Raw genomic sequence first — 18,030 nt, 5'->3', positions numbered from 1 at the left:
TGCTTTTTGGGTTTTAATGTACGTGCTGAGATTAATGAAGTAGAACTTATTTCTGTGATTAACTGAGTAATGCAGCAGTCCCAGTATTGACAACTATAAGTGATCGTTGCAGGAATAAGTTGCCTGCAATGCACCACTCTGTGTGTGTTCTGTCTTGTTTCCTTTCCTGGATGGCGTGTGTCATCTATAGGAAATAAACTGCCTGAATTATTCAGTGGATTGAGTTTACTTGCAGTTGACTGCAGAAGATCTGAATTAAGATGCTAGCTTTATTAAGTTTGACTGCCCTGCTCACAGCTGAATATTTTTGGCTTCTCCTTTCTTCATAGACTTGCAAGGCCCATCTGCTTGCATCCAAACTGAATCTGAAAGCATTCTGATTTTGGTGAGAAATGGGAGAGTTGTGGTGTAGGTGTGCACCAATGTAAGGATGCATCTGTAGTATACAGATACTAAGTACAGAGAGAGCAAGTTATTCAGTAGGGGAGAATAATTATATAAAAATTACCTAGTTGTCACAGAAGCAGAGACAGAATAATTTAAATTGTCGCAAGCACACTTGAGATATGCTCACAGCCTCCTCAGATTTTCTTCTCGATGGTATTTGGCTGAGAAGTTGCTGGAGACAGCTTTCACAGAGCACAAAAAGGCCACCTGCATGGGGTCAGGAAGAGCGTCCCCTGTTGCTGCACCACCACGAAGGCCTGGCTGGAAGTCCACCTGCAGCACCTTGGCGGAGCCTTTCCTTGCAGCACTTTGCTACAGCTGATGCTGCCAAGGCTGCTGTCGGTTCCTACATTTAATCCTCATTCTCTCATCTTGCAGAGGCTTCCCCGTTGCGCTGCTTTCCTGCAAGCGCTCTGTGTTCTATCTTCATTTTATGCTTATGAAAGATGGGATAAGTGATAATTTATGCTAAGATTAGCCTCCTTTTAGTTAAGCATGAGATTGTAGACATGCGGTTGAGAGAAGATGGTTCAGGAGGTCACTAGTCCACAGCATGCAGTGAGGCAACACCATGGCACAGCCACAGAAACCAGACGTGAATTTGCTGAACAGTGGGGGGCTGCTGACAGCAGAGCCTAAGGGCCGGCAGCAAATAGTGAAAAAATAGCCCCAAGCATCTTCAGAGATGAGTGGCAAATGCTTTTCTACAATGTGCTTCAAGTGTTGTGGGAAGTGTATTCCCAATGTCCCTACTTGCAGCGCTGATTCATCAATAAGTTGGGTGGGTTGTTGGTTTCTTAGCTCATTTGGCAGTCCCGTATTTGACCCATCACCTAGGACACAAAGGATGCTTAATCTCTTCTAGATGACAACTGGAAGGTTGTCTTCCCTTCCTGTTGCCTGGAGCAAAAAATCAATTAAGTGCAGGTACGTTCTCTGTGGGCGACATGTGAGCCCAGATCCTCGGCTGCTGTGATGGCCATTCCCTGAGCTGTGCCGTAATGAGATCCACACATCACATTGCTAGGAAACAATACAGGTTTTTTCAATCTTATCCACCTTCTGCCCCGTTATCTATCTCCTGTGTGCCATACTCCTTGCTGTTACTGTCCTCCCATGGAGCAACGGAATAATTGAGTTCTGTGCAAGGTGATTTCAGAGGGACGGATTGGAGCTGATGCTGGAGGCAGCGCACGTTACTGCTGCCTGCATCCCCTCTCCACCTGAAATGAGGGGAAATGGCCTCATGCTGATGGCCTGTGCTTAGCTCTTGTGGAGAACTGTACCCTAATTAGAACCCACTGCCTACCCTCCAGAGAGGAGCAGTTTCCAAATGCAATTTATTGTAACGAATGAATGCCAGCAAACACGTCTCGTTAGGGAGCTTTTAAAATGACGGTGCCTTGTGGTTGCCTGATGTGTGCTTCTGTCTCTAGGCTGAGATTTCAGCCAAAAGAACACAATTTCTCCCCTTTTTAGGGAGGGAGGAGGCCGCGTGTATTCTTTTAAGGATGGCCTCCACTGGAAGCCACTTGTGTGCTCCATGGCCTGCATTGCAATGTGCCAACACGCTGCGAAGCAATTAATATCCTTATGACATGAGTGGGCGTCGCTGAGCTCCCCGTTGGTATGAATGGGGACGTCGAGGCAGCTCCAACCATGGCTTCATGTGGTTCTCCAGCAGCACCTGTAGTCATTTCCTGGAGGCTCTCCCATCAATCGTAACAGCTGTGCATGCAATTTTAAAGTCAGATTTTGGCAAATGTGAAGGAAAGAAAGACCCCTATGACTGAGGCGCATTGTCAGGTGTTTCAGCTGAGGTTTTGCTTAAATTCGGGCCCCAGCTGCCCTTAACCCCGCAGTAAAGCTGCGGCTCCTGCAGTGACAGGTTTCAGGAGGCAGAAAAACCGCTGCCAGGAGCAGAACTCCCATCGCACGCTGTACCTGATCCGCGGATCCCCGCCGTCTCTTCCTCCCGGCTGCGTTTCCGCTCGCAGCCGGCATTCAAGCCGCGAACCGCGGCTGAGCCTTCGGGAGGATCCTCTTGACTTCGCCCGTTGTGCATCTGCTGCTGCTGCCGCGCGCCCTGCGCGGGGAAGGATGGTGGCGAGGGACGGTGCTCCGCGAACGGGGCAGGATGCCGAGCGGGGGTGGGGAGGGCCGCCGCTCTGCCGCGGGGATGCTGCGTGAGCGGAGGGGCTGCGGGGCGGGGGGGCGGGAGGCGGGGGGGCTGCCGGCAGCGCCCTCCCCGCCGGCCCGGGGGGCGCGGCTGCGGCGGGAGGCGGCGGCAGCGCAGCCGCGCAGGGGCCGCGCAGAGCCGCGTTCGGGCCGCGCCGCAGGTGAGGTGCCGAGGGGACCCGCGGGGATGGGGAGCGGGGACACGGAAGAGGGGAGGATTGGAAGGGGGCGGCACCCCGAGTTCGGGAGCCCGCGCGTCTCTTCTGGGGGGCTGCGGGCGGGAGGAGCGGCGGGGCGCGGCGGCGCGCGGGCTCCGTGCCGATGCCCACGAAGCGCCCCCAGACTCGTCGGGACGAGGGCTCCAGAGCTGGGGTACGCTCGGGGCGCCGGGCTTCGTCTTTCCCACGTGGCCGCCGAGCGCATTTTCCGCTTCAGAAGCAGCGAACGGAACGCAACGTGCGCTGCGGGCTGCAGCCCCTCCGGTAGCGCAGAGCCTCGGAGCCTCCAGCGCCCCCGGGAGCGGCAGCTGCAGCCCCGAGCCGGACGGCGCCGCCACGCGGCTCTGCTGCGCCCGGAGAGCTCCGGGAAGCGCCGGACGGCCGCGAGAAGTTGGGCTGCAGCGCGCTCCTTCCTTTCCCAAACGTTCCCTTTGTGCCTTTGATTTTTGCAAGGGTGACAGCGCTGATGGACGCGTGTGCTGTTAATTGAGGTTGCCATGGGAGGCGTGCATGTAACGTAGATGTGCTTCCTTCTTGCCGTGTGATTTCGCTTTTGTATTCCTCCTCTTGTATTCGGCGTTTTGCATATTGTCAGCTGGTGCATTAAAAAATAAAAATATCGGTGGTCTCGGGGTGTGATTTCCCGGGCTGCAAAGTGTGAGAAGAAAGTGGGGGGGGAAGATGGAGCCAAGTGTAGGAGCAGGAAATATATGCTTGTGTGAGTAATATAGATTTGTCATAATATGAGCAATTAGAAAAAAATACAGCCACTTCTGCCATGCAAAGTAGTGTTTTCTGTGTTGGAACAGCACTAAGTTGGCATAATAGTGGCTGTATTTTGCATTTGGATATTGGTATCCAGAGGTAGAATTGCTTTTCTGTCCCTTGTCTGCATCCCAGGCTGAAATACTCTGCTCAGAATTACTTCTCAATCCTTTGATTTTTGCTCTGCGCTTCTTACCACTTGTTCATTGTGTTGCAGGTCAGAGCTGGGAGAATCAAGCACGATCAGAGGCAAACTTCACTCAACCCGTGTCGGGAGCTGATCAGAATCCAAGACACAGCAGCAGCTGATTGGCACTGGGGGGCAGAACACCTCCATTCACTGCCTCCACGTTGCTTCAAGCAAGTTCCTTGCTCCCGTCGAACTGTCCATGGGCTGAATAAAAGTTGTTAACTCTTGGCTTGACTTGTCATCCTTTGGGGGAGTAAAACCAAGGTCGGACTGTCCATTCAATGGTGTACTGTTAGAGGAGCACGACCTGAAGTGGGGTATCTCACAGGTGAGAGTGACTGGTTCTTCAAGTCTGCCTAGGACTCCTTGGAGAGGCAATAAGGAGAGTAAGAAGATGCAATGGGAATTATAAAGTGAATGCAATAGCTTCATTGGAACAGCTCTGCACATTGCCACGCCTGCTTGTTAAGAAGCAACTACTGTTGTTTTGAGAACAATTTGGGGAAAAAGCCATTTGAGCGTTTCTGCAGCTTTTATGCATTAATCAAGAAAGTCAATACACAGACAAAGGAGAGGTGCAAATATGGCAAAGGCTGCTAAGGAGATACAAATGGAGAACCCAAGCGAGCTGGAGACTCCTAGCGTGGGGACACCACGTTCCCCATTGGAAGAACAGGCAGAAAAACCCTCCATGCTCTGTTTTAAGAAGCGGAAGAAGTCCTGTAAGAAGGGGCTGACAGCTAAGGATGCATGTGAGGGAGCTTCTGGAGCCTCGGAGGAGAAAAATCAATGCATCAGCACAGACCCAGGGGAGGCAAAAGCTTCTGCTCGATTGCGACCCTCCAGAGGAGCCTGGGCAGCTATCAAAAGTCTCACAAAACCTCGGAGAGGGCAAAAATCCTCTTCACGGAAGAAGGTGTCTTCCGATTCCCAGGTGCAGCTAGAGATGGATGCAGAGGAGAGCTGTGCACAAGGTCTTCCAAGGAAAAAGGCCAGCACAGGGGTGAAGATGCCCTGTGTGCGCTTCTTGAGAGGCAAGAAAAAGCCCAGCCCCTCAGAGGTGGTGGAGGAGTCGGAGGACAGCGTTCAAGCAAACGAAGTGATGGGCATTTTGAATAAAGCCATTGAAGAGCTGGAGGACATGGCCCCAGCAGAGCCCTGCAACAAGGCTGAGTCCCTCAGTCTGCTCCCTGCAGAGGACATGGCTCCAGCAGAGCCCTGCAACAAGGCTGAGTCCCTCAGTCCGCTCCCTGCAGAGGACATGGCTCCAGCAGAGCCCTGCAACAAGGCTGAGTCCCTCAGTCCGCTCCCTGCAGAGGACATGGCCCCAGCAGAGCCCTGCAACAAGGCCAAATCCCATAGCCTGCTCCCTGCACAAAATTCAGCCCCAGCAGAGCCCTGTGACAAAGCTGAGTCCCTCAGCCCACTCTCTGCAGAGGACATGGCCCCAGCAGAGCCCTGTGACAAGGCCAAATCCCTTAGCCTGCTCCCTGCACAAAACTCGGCCACAGCAGAGCCCAGTGACAAGGCTGAGTCCCTCAGCCCACTCTCTGCAGAAGATGTGGCCCCAGCAGAGCCCTGTGGCAGTGCTGTAGCCCTAAGCCTGCAGCCTGCAGAGGACATGGCCGCAGCAGAGCCCTGTGACAAGGCTGAAGCCCTAAGCCCGCTGCCTGCAGAGGACCAGGGCATATCAGCAGAAGGTGCCGATGCCAATGGGAGGAGTGAGCCCTCGGGAGAGGCCAGACCAGAAGTGGATGAACACGCAGAGTGCATCACTCAGTCAGAAATAACCAGTTTGGAGCTTGTCAATGAACCTGTGCAGGAAAAGCTGCCTGAGGGGAGTCAATCTGCCGCCCAAGTGGAAGAGAGGGAAGTCACTCCTGAAGCGCCGGTTTCCACAGATCAACCCAATGGCACCCCTGAAATCACCGAGGTGCAGGAAATAGCCATGATCTGCAAGGAGCTTCCTGAAAAGGATGAGTCAGAGAGGAACACTGATCTCCCCAAGGAGTGCAAATCTGAGGAGACCACGATGGATTTCAGTCCATCGGTGTCTAAGGATGATGCAATGAGTGTGCAGAGCAGCTCCAACCATCAGGAGAAACCTGAAGTCAACGTGGGCACCGGCGTTGGTATCGTCATCACCATCACTGAAGCCGTGGACTCTGATGACACCGATTCTGACCAGGCCTATGAGCCATCCCCGGTTTTACACCACAAGAAGCAAAAAGGGAATAAAAAATCCAGTGGGAGCTTTGATTTTGGTCAAAAAGAAGGCCCTGGGGCTGGCAGTGATGCTGTGGTGGAAGAGAAAGGTCTGGGCGAGCAGGAGCACAGGACTTCAGATCAGTATGAGTTGCTCCTCATAGAAACGGCGTCTTCCCTTGTGAAGGCGGCCATCCAATCATCCATAGAGCAGCTGGTCAACGAGATGGCTCTGGAACAGAATAAACACAACAGTTTTCTGTGAGGGTGATGATGCCCCCAGATTAGGGTGATTCCAAGCTACTTTGGCCTGAGGAGAGGAGCAAGAGGACTCTGGAGGCCACTGCTTAGTTAACTCTGCATGCCTGTGAAGTTGTGTGTGTGTTCACGTGTATGAAGCTGGTGCTGGGGCATGGGACGGGCCGTGCTGAGCACAGCGAGTGCAGTAGGCCTGGCTGCAGGAAAGTGCAAGTGTTGCGGTGTTTTCATTTACTAGCATCTTTATGTTGAGGCCGTGTTTCTGCTGTCTTCCATTCCAGACTTCCCTGCTGTTCGTGGTTTAAACGTTAATGTGCTTTTAGGAAGAGGCTCCGCAGGCAGCGAGAAACCTCCTGCCACTGGGTTCGGTTCAGTGAGCGTTGAGCACAGCTGGAGGTTTGCTCAGTGGGTACAAGGGAGGGAGAAGGGGCTGAGATGTGCAGTCAGTGGCATCGATGCCAAGCAGTTAGCACTGCATTCGGAGGTATAGGAAACCGTGGTCTGAAGTCCCATTAGTAGAACTGAGTGAATGCAGTGAGCAGCACAGTTTGGCCAGCCTAAGGCCCCAGCCTACTCCTCCGGCCTATTCCCTTGTCAGAAGCAGCCTGTGTATCATCCATCCCACTGCAGTACAGCATCAGCTCTCCTTGCTGACTTCAGGCTGCACAAACACCAAGAGCATGCCCTCGCTTTGTCTGCTGGGGCCCACTGCACTGCTAAGCACAGGTCTCCCTATGGTGTAGTGATGAGGGCCAGGCTGGAGCATGCTGGCCACAGGGAGCCCCTGGCCTTGCCTTCTTTTGTCTGCCACAGTGAAACTTCCCTTGGATATGATGTTTTTGTTTTCTTTTGTTATTAATGTATGGCATGTAATGTAAATAGCAGTGTGCTGCATGCAGTCAACTCTTGCCTCGGTGTTGAAATAGCGTGGTAGCAAGGATGTGCTGCAGGCCATGGAATTGCTCCATGTTGGGAGGGGATTTGGGCGCTGAGTGTGTCCATGTGTCCATCCATCCCTTCACTTCGCAGAGACCCCCTGCAGAAATCCCAGCTGGCTCCGTGGTGGCCAGTCCAAAACGCACCCTGAACACCGGAGCCATCTCACCAAAGTCCTCAGGGAAAACCCAGACACGAGGGCTGGGGACACTGCCATAGAACACCCAGACAGGCCAACTGCTGTCAGAAAAATACAAACTGCTCTGTTAAGGAGGTGTGCACGCAGCGTGTGCACACACGTGGTGCATGCGGGTCCACATCACCTCTCACTGCCAGCCCTCTGGAAGAAAGGGGCCTTTTGATAATTTAGGATTGCAGCTGCGCGGTTGGGATTTACACACTGCTGCGTGAAAGTCTGCCTTTTCTGCTGAGAAAGTTCTCCTGCCCCATTCTCAGCCTGTACAGAAATAGCCGCCTCCCCTGGCAACTGCTCAGTGACCACAGTGGCGACACAGAGGTTTTCTGCTCGGCGCTGTAAGAACACCAGGGCTGACAATACTCCAAGAACCCAGTGCACAACCGTGTTTTGAACTTTGAGAAAGGATCTGTGCTGCTGCGAGAGAAGCACCAGCAGTGAGTGCCATGGTGTCTTTCTGTGCACGTTAAATTTGGAAAAAATCAGACTTTTTTTTTCCTGTGAATTTATTTACTGTGATCAATAATTCAGCGTGTATATTAATGGCTTTGCACTTCCTATTGTTCCTTTCAGGCATTTTGCCATCATTTTGAAAGGGGCTTTTTAAGGACCGTGCATAGCTTTGGAGCTGTGCAGCACCTGGGAAGAGCTGTGCTTGTGCTGGAGCTGTGCCCTGGGCTGTGTGGGCACTGGGATGGGTTGGTGCCGATGGAATGGTTGCAGCATCTCCATGCCTTGGCTGCAGGGGCACCTCTGGGTTCTCAGCAGGAGATGCCAAAACCCCTGGGCATGGCCAGGCTCTTGTCTCCACGTGCTGAGCAGTTTGGGGAGGATTTAATGCTACATCAAAACAAAACAGTACATTGCAGGAGGAGGCACTCCTTGCAATGGGGAGAGAAGAGCAGCATTGTGTGGGTCCAGCCCAGAGCCTGCAGGACTGACAGCTGCTCTGTACCCAGGGCTGTGTTTGCATCCTTTTCATAGCTGTTTTCCCTCTGTTCCACTCATACATGTAACTTGCAATTAGTTCATTAAAGTTGAGTGTACCTCTTGTTTTCTTGACTTCTTGATTAACTGGGCATAGAGATTTTGTACCTGAGCTGATAACCCACTGTGCCATCCAGTAATATGCAGCATTTCCAGATGGCCATCTGGTGAGTAGAAGCCTTCACGTTAACAGACCTGAAATGTTTTAAGACTCATTCTTCCTGCATGTTTTTTTCTTAAATAAGGTTTCCTTCTGGTTGCTGCCCTGTCTTTTCCACTCACAGATTCCTGAAAGCCCACAGACTCCAGCAGGTATTTGTGAAGGACTGCAGATCTCATCTGGCTCAGAAGAGCAGCCCAGCAATTGAATCCCCCCACTGGATGAGCTGCTTTGCCAGTGGAACAGACTGCAGAGCCCAAGCTCCCAGTGTGTGGGGCTCCTAAGGACTTGAGGCACTTTACAGCATGTTAAAAAGTTGAAAAAAATGTACATTTTAAATAGTATTAATACTGATTATTCTTTCAGGTTTGCAGAACAAAACACAGACTTCTAATGCCTGTTAATGATTTCATTAAGTTTCTCTGCTCCCCCATTATGATGAGAGAATTGGACATTAATGAATCACAGGACCCGTACACTTTTGGAGCAGAACCATTCTGAGAAGCACAAGGCTGCTTGGCTGCACAAGAGCACCAGAGAGGGTTCAGGACTGTTTCCTGCTCACGACTGTAAGAAATGGGCACAGTGCATAGTCTGGGCCTGCTCTGGCTGGTTGGGATTGCCTATGGGCCATCTGCCTCCTCGTCGCTCTGCTGCCCCACTCGGATATGGAAGTGTTGCTTTGTAGCTGCATCGCAATTAATTAATTTGTTCTCCTGCTCACCCCGCAGTCTGCACTGCTGCTTTCTTTCCCAGCTGTTTCCTGCACTCCTTTTGGCAGCTATCGCTCAGCTTGCTGTTCAACAAGTCCCCTGCCTCTGCTTTGCCCAGGGGGCACTGCAGTGTGCAGTGAGGCCCGATCTGCTGCTGGAGGGACTACAGCAAGTGGGCACCCAGCACTGGAATTGATGCTTTCCCTGCACAAATGATGGATGTTTTCATATGTGTGCTTACGTCACATGAAAATTCAAGAGTTTTGTCATAGGTGCCCAAAATAAACTGGGCAAGCTCGTGTAGTACATGGGAATTCTGTGCTTGGAAGTGATGGGTGGAAGTGGGACCCTGCTGGTGGACCAGCAAAGCCCTCCTATCGCTCATCCTCCACATAGAGGACTTCCACATCTGTAACTCAAAATAATGAAACGCTCCAAGGGAACAGATTGATTTAAATAATTTCTTTAATGTTCTTTTACATCTGCAGTTTCGTTTCCCAGAGAAACGGTTCTTGTTAGCTCTTGTTGGGTGGTATTACAATAATGAAGTATTTAATTTGCAGCCAGATAAAATCTTTACATTAAATGTGTTTTTGTTTAACTAATCAGAGGATGTTATTGCTTGTATGGTTATTTAAGGAACAGTATAGATCAGCATTTTTAGGAGGCACCATTGTCACATTTCTTTTTGCAGCTCGCTGTGGAAAACACAGTTCTTTGCTAAGTGTGGCTGTTCTGCAACAAACTCAAAGTCCATTCAGCTTGGAAGTGGATCTCAGTGAAAAATACCCCCCAACCACCATTTACAAACTGCCGTTATAACATACAAATTGACAAACACGCTGGATACGAAAGGGAGAGACACCAAGAAAAACCCTTTTGTAACTCAAATGAGTGAGATGAAGGCGTCATCCCCCACTAGAGCTGGGTACAGCCCCCATCACCCCATAAGTTTGACCTCGGCAGCAGCTGCATGGCTTCACCAGGACAATTTAGCTCGGCTGGAACTGAGGCACCGAGGTGCTGTGCTGTGCTGCACCTTTGTTTTGAGGGTGGAGGTGTCTGGGTCAGAATATTTCATGGAAGAGTTTCCGCTATTAGGCTGCCTTTGAAGCTGCGTCATTACTGTTTCTTAATGAAACATGCAAATCCCACATGTGCTGTGATTGCATTTCAAGGAATTCAGTCCTGACATTGCTCCAACTGTAAATACCTAACTGGCGTGACATTTAGGGCTTCATTCGTCTTTTCCTCCCCAGTTTTCTTTGCTCAGAATAGCTTCTCCTAGTGCTGGACCGCCAGGACGCCCACACAGAGAGCTTCTTTTTGGCAGGAGCAGAGAAGAGAAGCCTGTCAGCTCCTTACCCAGCAGCAAAGCTGGAGCTGAGCTCGGTGGTGTGTCACATCGTGCTGCTGGCTGCTGCCTGTGGGAGGGACGTGATGAGCTGAGGATGAAGCTCCTCCTGGGCCACTGGGAGCCAATGGCCCGAAGCCTGCGCCTGCTTATGGAACATGGAAATGAAATGGGAAGTAAGATTGAATTGCATGTGCTGATGGTTTTCACTACAGTTCTGAAAGCTTTCCCTGCACTCAATTTACGCCTTCCACCTCCAACATATTTAAGAACTATTCATTACCAGCATTAATGCTCTTTCCAGCAAGCTCATGAGAGCGGCGTTTCACGGTTTATTTCCATTCTCACGTTCAGTGCTCCGAGTTTACAATGTGCTTCCTGCTGTCAGCACTCCCAGTGCGGGGGCTGTGTCCCAGTGCCCTGTGGCCCTGCTGCAAGGCACTGTGTGGGCAGCCCACCGAGCTGAAGGCTGGAGGTTATTGTTGTTGTTCTGCTTGGAATAAAGGAGCAGAGAGAGCCTGCGTCACCTCCTGGCAGCCAGCATCCCCCCCCCTGACTCTAGGTGTTCATTGAAGGGGGGTCAGACCAGACCTCTAAGGGTCCCTTCCAACTCAAACGATTCCATGATGTGGAAGTTGTGCAGCACGCGCTGGTCAACAGCATTCAATTACCTACGGAAATGATGTCTCACTGCAGCACTTGATGGCATCCCCAGGGCTAATGGGCACTGAAGGAGCACTCTGCACTAATGCTTTGGGACTGGGCCGAGCACTCACCTGCAGTGCATGAGGCCATAGACAATGCCCTTTCATTGGCCATAGCCGAAGACCTCTCATGCTCCTGCTTCATCAAAGCTTTGGCACCCACAGAGCTTTTACAAGCCTCCAAGCATCACTCCAGGTCTTTAGAGTCACAGAATGATATAACCGTTCAAGTTGAAGGAGCTCTTAAAGGCCATCTGGTCCAACCTCCCCTGCAAAGAACAGAGCTCCACAGCTCCATTAGGTGCCCAGAGCCCCGTCCAGCCTGACCTTGGGTGTCTGCAGGGACAGAGCACCCACCACTTCTCTGGGCAACATGTTCAGCCTTTGTTTACCTAAGCCCATGTGCACTGATTGATCAATCACAGGCAACTGAAAGGAATTACCAGGATCATTATCCTGCATGCAGGGACAAAGCTTTCATTTTTCCTGGCTGTACATATCAGGCAGATTTTTCCAGCATGCCCTGCCTCAGAGTTGAGTATACAATAACCCAAGTGTGTTCTACATACAAGGGTAAAACCTCTTCCTATGTGCCCAGGAGCAGCTACTGTTCTTGCTTAGAAGATGGAGCTGCCTTCCAAAATGATTTTCTATGATTTTCTAAGGCTGAGAGCAAGCGATGCCTGCAAGGGGAGGTTGCAGTGTGCAGTTCTGTCTCTCCAGCTTCTGCTGCTTTAATCATAACAGCGCTTTAACACTCAGAAGAAAAATGCTGAAAATACATTTCTTCTTCTATTGCAAATGATGAGAAAATGCCTTTCACCGACGTTTGATGTCACAGATGTTCAGTGCCACAAAGATGAACCAAAGCACACACTAAAAGGGGGAGGAATGGTAAGGAATATCAGAGATGTGCTGAGCACAGTGCTGTCTGAGATGGAGCTGTAGTGTTACACAGAGGTGCTCCTGCAATAGGTGTGCACAAACCACAGCTGAGGCACGGATGGACATCGTGTCTGGCCCAGCTCACCGCCTTCATTGAAGCTGCCTTTAATGGCCAAAACCAAACCAACATTTCCTGTTGTCCCCGATACTGAGCCCTTTGTTGACTACACTGTGTTCAAAGCATCCCCACCATGGGTTTATCTGTCCTGCTGATCTCGGCAGGACTTGCAAATACATCAAGGGCCACCGACTCTCAACACAAATGAGTTCAGATGAGTTAGAGATCTCGCTGAGGTCACCAAGTGCCCATGGACTGCTCAACTGTCTAAAAACTGTCACTTTCAGCTCACTTCTGCAGCTCCAACTTCCTTCCCACAGCTCTCTCTCTACCCAGCAGATTCCCCTTTGTGCTCCTGGAAGCAAACACACGAACCTGAATAAGGAATTGTCACAGCACTCCATTTTTTTAGCCATCCCACTGAACTTCAGGGACCCAGTATGCAAGCAGCTGACCCTGCAAGTCTGCTTGTTGGGAGGGTTTTGTTGTTTGCTCAACAAAACCTCTTTTTCCACCCAGCCCAGCTGCAGCCCCACCAGAGCAAGAGGAACACCCGACAGGCACACAGTGGGCAGAGCAACTCAGTATCCATGCAAGCTCAGGGCCTGCTTGTTTTTCTCCTTTGTCTTAAAACACAACTTGGCGGCCGCTCCATCCCCTGCAGAGCTCAGCTCCCCTGCCCAGCAGCCACCCTCACAATGGCCTTCACGGGCTCTAAATGCAGCAGTGGTTTCATTCCAGATCCTACTCCAGAATGAGATGACAGCTCGAGGGTCCTGGCTACAAAGAGATGTGGACCGGGCACGTTGACAGCAAACAGTTCTCACCATTGTTCAAAACCTCCTTTCCTATACAATGACTCAATTCCGCAGGGGCTGGGGGATGTGTAATGAGTAATGGGGTTTGGGGTTACTGGAGCAGCTCACCAGGCCCCAGCTTCTCGCTGCAGGAGGAATCTCAGTGCCTTAAGTACAGCAATGTTGAGATGGGATGGATTGGAGCCCAGCTGGTGGGAAGCACGGGTACCTCTGGTGGAAAACTACAGAGGGATAAAACACCAGAGGAACGTGTACAATTTTAAACCCCCTCTTGGGCTTCAGAAATTGAGTAATGAAAGGCAAAGTCTACATCTTACCATCTTAGGTAAGGAATTAGGTAAGGGCTCCACAAGCAGAGAACAGCATGGTATGTATTTGTTTAAGGACCATAGACATTTGGCACTGAGGGACGTGGCTCATGGGCATGGTATGGGTGGGTTGATACGGGTTGATGGTTGGACTAAATGATTTCAGTGGTCTTTTCCAACCTGAATGATTCTATGACTATCTCCTAGCAAAGCCTTGTGAGCTGGTTAGGCCTGTTAAGACTTTGGTCAGGACGTGTTACTGAGAAGCTCCGTGAGTGGATGTTCCCTCACAGCTCCCATCCCTCAGAACTCAGAAGGCCCAGTAATGGGAGCTGACCACACAGAGGCATCAATGCATGTCTTGTTCATGCAGCAGCAGTTGAGGAGGGAGGAACAGGAAAAAACCCATGTGAAGCCCTTAAGCACATCTCAGAGTAGAATCACAGAATATCCCAAGTCAGAAGGGACCCAAAAGGATCGTCAAGTCCAACTCCTAGTCATGCAAACAATATGCAAATAAATGTTAGCAATTCATTTGATGAGGACTCTAGGGCCTGTTGAAGTCAAGGTTGCCACCAATTCCCTTGAAAAGATGAGCCTTATGGCTCCCACGTGCATTTATGCAGAGATTTATTAACTGCAGTTATAAACACAAACTTTGGGACTTATCTCCTCATTTATTTTAATTGAAACCAAACTATTGGGGAAGAACAATGTATATATTTCCCTCTACATTTCCCTCAATCTAGAACCAGAAGAACAACTTTATGGGCTACAAACAGCCCTTGACACCACTCCGTGTATTAGGGGATGTGTAAACCTCACACCCAGCAACACGATACGAACTCCAGTAAAGCAGGGCAAGAACAAGTTCACATCTATGAAAATGTAACTGAGTCACATGGAGGCTTCAAGGACTTAGAGCTGAATTAGCTTGAGTTTAAAAGTTAGAGAGGTAAAAAAGTAAACACACAAACCAAACACACCATTCTTCACAGCTAGCTCAGTGAGAGGGCAACTCTGGCTGAGGACAACAGTCAGATCTGGCAGCTCAGTGCACAGAAAATGCCCCTGATCAGTGTCCAAAGGCTGCACAGGGAGAACTACTCTACCAGGATCGTATCCACGCTTTCCTGGATGAGATCAGACTCCAGTAAACACTCATCCAAGTGATCTTGGGACAAGCTGGAACTCTTCCCCACGCCATCACTGTCACTGTAGGGCCGGAACCTTGGGGTGAGGGGACTCTCCAGCCGTGGGCTGCGGCCGTGCTTGAGCTGCTTCCCCCGGTGTGCGTACATGTGCTCCAGCAGCTGGCTCTTCCGGAAAAACGTGCGGCCGCAGACAGTGCAGCCCAGTTTTCTCTTTCTCGAGAAGGAAAAGTTACAGTTCAGCTCCACCGGCTCGTGGTCCTTGGAGATGAGGGAGAGCTGCCCGATCTGCAGGGGCTCAAGCTCACCACAGCCCGCATGTTCCAGCGGGTTCTCATCCTCCCTGAGGAGGAAGGCTCCGAGGTGCTGCCCGCTCTCCCTGCCCTCCGTCAGGGGCTGCACCTCGCCGAGCCCGCCACTCTCCAGGATGGAGGCTGGCACACCGAACGGCAGCGAGCCTGAAACATGGGTGTGCAGGTGCTCCCGCAGCCCGGTCCGTGAGTCAAAGCGCTCCCCGCAGTAGTGACACAGGTGCACCCTGAGGCTGGCCTTGGCAAGGATGGGGTTTGCTCTGTCCGGGGAAGGAGGGCTGCAGCTCTGGGACACCACAGGCTCAGTCTCACATTTCTCCTGCTTGATGGAGACAGAAAGCTTGGGCACCTCCTCTGCTGGCCTGGCCAGCGCTGCGGGCTGGGCTGTGGGATGCGGGCCTGGCTGCTCATGGCTGCTGTCGTCCAGGCCGATGGCGAGGGAGAGCTGCAGCTGCGGGTGCTCAGCTGGGGCAGAAGGCCGGCCCCCCACACTGCCCAGCGTCTCCTTGGCGCCTGGTCGCTCCTTTGCTGCTTTGTGTGCAGTGGAGATCTGGATTCCGTAGAGGTTTGAGGACTGCACGGCCTCTGAGGGGAAGGCCTGGTTCATCTCGACAGCGAGGTGGGAAAGGTGGTCGGCGTGCAGGAAGCGGATGCCCTCCTCCAGCCGGCTCTGGCTGACCGCTTGCTTTGGGCCCTTTCCAGTGTACATGATGTGCAGGAGGTAGCTGAAAATGTCCGGTTGGATGTCTGCAGGCTGAATCTTTATGCACTCACTGAAACAAGACAGGTGATTAAGCACATCGTTGACTCCAAATTACAGCCCTGACCCATTATCTGCCCATTCATCTGCACCGTCATTGGCTTGCAGAATGCCGGAGCTGCTGCCTGGCTGCAGGTCCATGACGGCCAGTGCTCCTTGCCAAGGCCTGAAGGAGCGTGGTATGCACAGCAGTGCTCACACGTGTTTGTGTACAGACGGGGCTCTGAGCACCTCATGGTGCTGTAGGTATCCTGTTTGTTGCAGGGGAGTTGGACCAGCTGGCTTTTAAGGGTTTCTTTCGACTCAAAGGATTCTATGATTCTGTGTATCTGGGTGATTGCAACGACAGCACACAGAGCTGCGGTGAAGAACTGTGAGCACAGCTGGCCTCTGTCTGCCCCACCTATGACGGCTCCAGCCATGTGCGCCACCCTAAGGAGGCACAGAGTGTTTGTGTGCTCAGGTAATAAATCCAGCCGCCACTGCCATGTAATCTTTACGAGCTTTGCACCTAAGTGTCAGCAAACAACACCTACTGCTACAGAAGTTCGCTTGTCGTCTCACTTCCAAGCAATGGCTGTGTGTGGATGGCCAAGGCTCAGGGCCTGCAGCATTGCCCCTATGGGAAAAGCTAAGAGCCCTGGGGCTGTTCAGCCTGCAGGAGAGGAGACTGAGAGGGGATCTTATCAAGGCTTATAAATACCTAAAGGGCAGGAGTCAAGTGGATGGGGCCAGGCTTTTTTTTGGTGGTGTCCAGTGACAGGACAAGGGCAATGGGCACGAACTGGAAGTTCCATTTGAACATGAGGAAAAATTTATTTACTGTGAGGGTGGCAGAGCGCTGGAACAGGCTGCCCAGGGAGGTGGTGCAGTCACCTTCTCTGCAGGTATTCAAAACCACCTGGATGCTTTCTTGTGCAACCTACAATCAGGAACTGCTTTAGCAGGGGGCTGGGCTGGGGGAAGATCCAGAGATCCCTTCCAACCCTGGTGATTCTCTGATGATTTTCCTGGGCAGGTGCTGGAGGCCAGGAGCTCACTGCCATGGGCAGGAGGGAGAACAGAGAAAGGATTAATCCATCACTGCAGTCCAGAGGTTAGGGCTCAGAGCCAACATCCCTATACCTGCAGAACCACCCTGGGCTCAGTCGAGTGAAACATCCAGACAGGAGATTGGAATAAGTGGATGCTCACAGTGCTGGCCCTTATCTGCTGACTTCTGAAGTGCAGCAAAGAGATAAGGCCACGGCTCCTTGACTGCCTTGAGCCCACAGATCCTGTCAGGAGGAACCCAGCTGAGCCAGAAAACTGCCTGAGCCCCACAGGATCAGCTTTCTCCTTGGCTGGGGCAATTCCTGAGGCCATGGCAGCGCTGATGCTGGAAAGGCTGTGCAGGAACTGAGATGCGGGCCAGGTTAGGAAACAATCTCAGGCCACATAACATCCCCACTTGGGCTCTTTTAGATTGCAACTCCTTTAGAAAGAGGAAAAAGCAGAAAGCCGAGGAGAGCAGTAAGGAGATAGGAAGAGATCTGCGCATCCTTACCTTGTCTGATGGATAAATATCATCTTAAAATAGTTTGAGAAAGCAGCGAGCACCGCTCTGTGGGCTTTGAAGTAAACATCTCCAATGGCAACTGTGCAGTCGCACAGGAAGCCGAACTCCCGCTGCATGTTCAGCTGCTGGAGCAGGAGCAAGCTGTGGCCGGCCATGTCCATGGCGCGTCTGTGAGGAGGGCAGGAGGTTTGTCCCAGCACCAAGTCCCGTCAAGCGCACAGCACAACCCCAGAGCCTCCTCCCGCTGCGCCCAGCTTCAGTAATTTCCCCACCACCCCCTCCCTCTCTTACGCACAGCGAAGACCACAGCGCCGAGAGCCGCGCAGGTGCCAACTTTAACAACGCGTCAAAGCGCCGTCGCTCAGCGCAGACCGCACCCGGCGCGGGGAAGCGCACAGAGGGCAGCCTGTGCCGCCCCACAAAGCCCTCACTGTGCTGCGCCCAGCCGCCCCGCGCCCGCCGGCCCCTTCTGCAAATACACGCCGATACGCGCTATTGTTCCCCCCCCCCGAATATCGCAGCCGGGGCACGAGGGCCGGGAGGAGCCGCTCGCCGCACCCCCCGCGCAGCCGCTCCGCACCGCTTACCCCCGCGGAAGCGCTGCCCCGACCCTGCGCGGCTCCGCCCGCTCCCTGCGCGGCGGATGGGGTGGGCGCAGCTCCCCCCGCGCTTCCTGCCGCCGGGCTGGGCCGAGCCGTGCCGTGCCGAGCCGTGCCGGGCAGCCCACGCGTGGAAAAACTGAGGGAGGCGGCTGCGCGAAGGTTGCGCGGTCGCTGCGCGGCGCGGCGCTGAGCCTCCGTCCACGCGGCG

The 18,030-nt window shown here is 52.4% G+C and overlaps 2 protein-coding genes across 4 annotated transcripts; one reads left to right on the top strand and one right to left on the bottom strand.

The window, feature by feature from the left end:
* The first annotated feature begins 3,245 nt into the window (after positions 1-3,245).
* On the top strand, positions 3,246-9,010 carry AKAP5 (A-kinase anchoring protein 5). Its single transcript, XM_042814057.1, has one exon. The coding sequence runs from the start codon at positions 4,382-4,384 to the stop codon at positions 6,266-6,268; it is 1,887 nt and encodes a 628-aa protein (XP_042669991.1). The 5' UTR covers positions 3,246-4,381; the 3' UTR covers positions 6,269-9,010.
* A 5,087-nt stretch (positions 9,011-14,097) lies between these two features.
* Positions 14,098-17,840, bottom strand: ZBTB25 (zinc finger and BTB domain containing 25). Of its 3 annotated transcripts, none has more exons than XM_042814882.1 (3): positions 17,808-17,840; positions 17,209-17,388; positions 14,098-15,675 (listed from the first exon to the last, which is right to left on the bottom strand). In XM_042814882.1, the coding sequence occupies exons 2-3, from the start codon at positions 17,379-17,381 to the stop codon at positions 14,544-14,546; spliced, it is 1,305 nt and encodes a 434-aa protein (XP_042670816.1). In that variant the 5' UTR covers positions 17,382-17,388; positions 17,808-17,840; the 3' UTR covers positions 14,098-14,543. The 3 variants fall into 3 exon arrangements, with proteins under 3 accessions (XP_042670816.1, XP_042670815.1, XP_042670814.1); XM_042814881.1 differs by lacking the exon at positions 17,808-17,840 and adding an exon at positions 17,516-17,714; XM_042814880.1 differs by lacking the exon at positions 17,808-17,840 and having other exon boundaries at positions 17,209-17,488.
* Positions 17,841-18,030: the final 190 nt, after the last annotated feature.

Source organism: Centrocercus urophasianus, unplaced genomic scaffold (assembly GCF_019232065.1).
Source record: "Centrocercus urophasianus isolate 14NV4802_14NV808 unplaced genomic scaffold, USGS_Curo_1.0 seq_14, whole genome shotgun sequence".
NCBI classification, from domain to species: domain Eukaryota; kingdom Metazoa; phylum Chordata; class Aves; order Galliformes; family Phasianidae; genus Centrocercus; species Centrocercus urophasianus.
This window is presented reverse-complemented; position numbering and strand designations above follow the sequence as displayed.

Bases quoted from the DNA above. Each gene is read 5' to 3' on its own strand.
- ZBTB25 (XM_042814882.1), bottom strand. From the start codon at position 17,381: ATGGACATGGCCGGCCACAGCTTGCTCCTGCTCCAGCAGCTGAACATG. The intron at 15,676-17,208 runs GTAAGGATGCGC...GTCTTGTTTCAG, and splicing joins ATATTTATCCATCAGACAAG to TGAGTGCATAAAGATTCAGC.
- AKAP5 (XM_042814057.1), top strand. From the start codon at position 4,382: ATGGCAAAGGCTGCTAAGGAGATACAAATGGAGAACCCAAGCGAGCTG.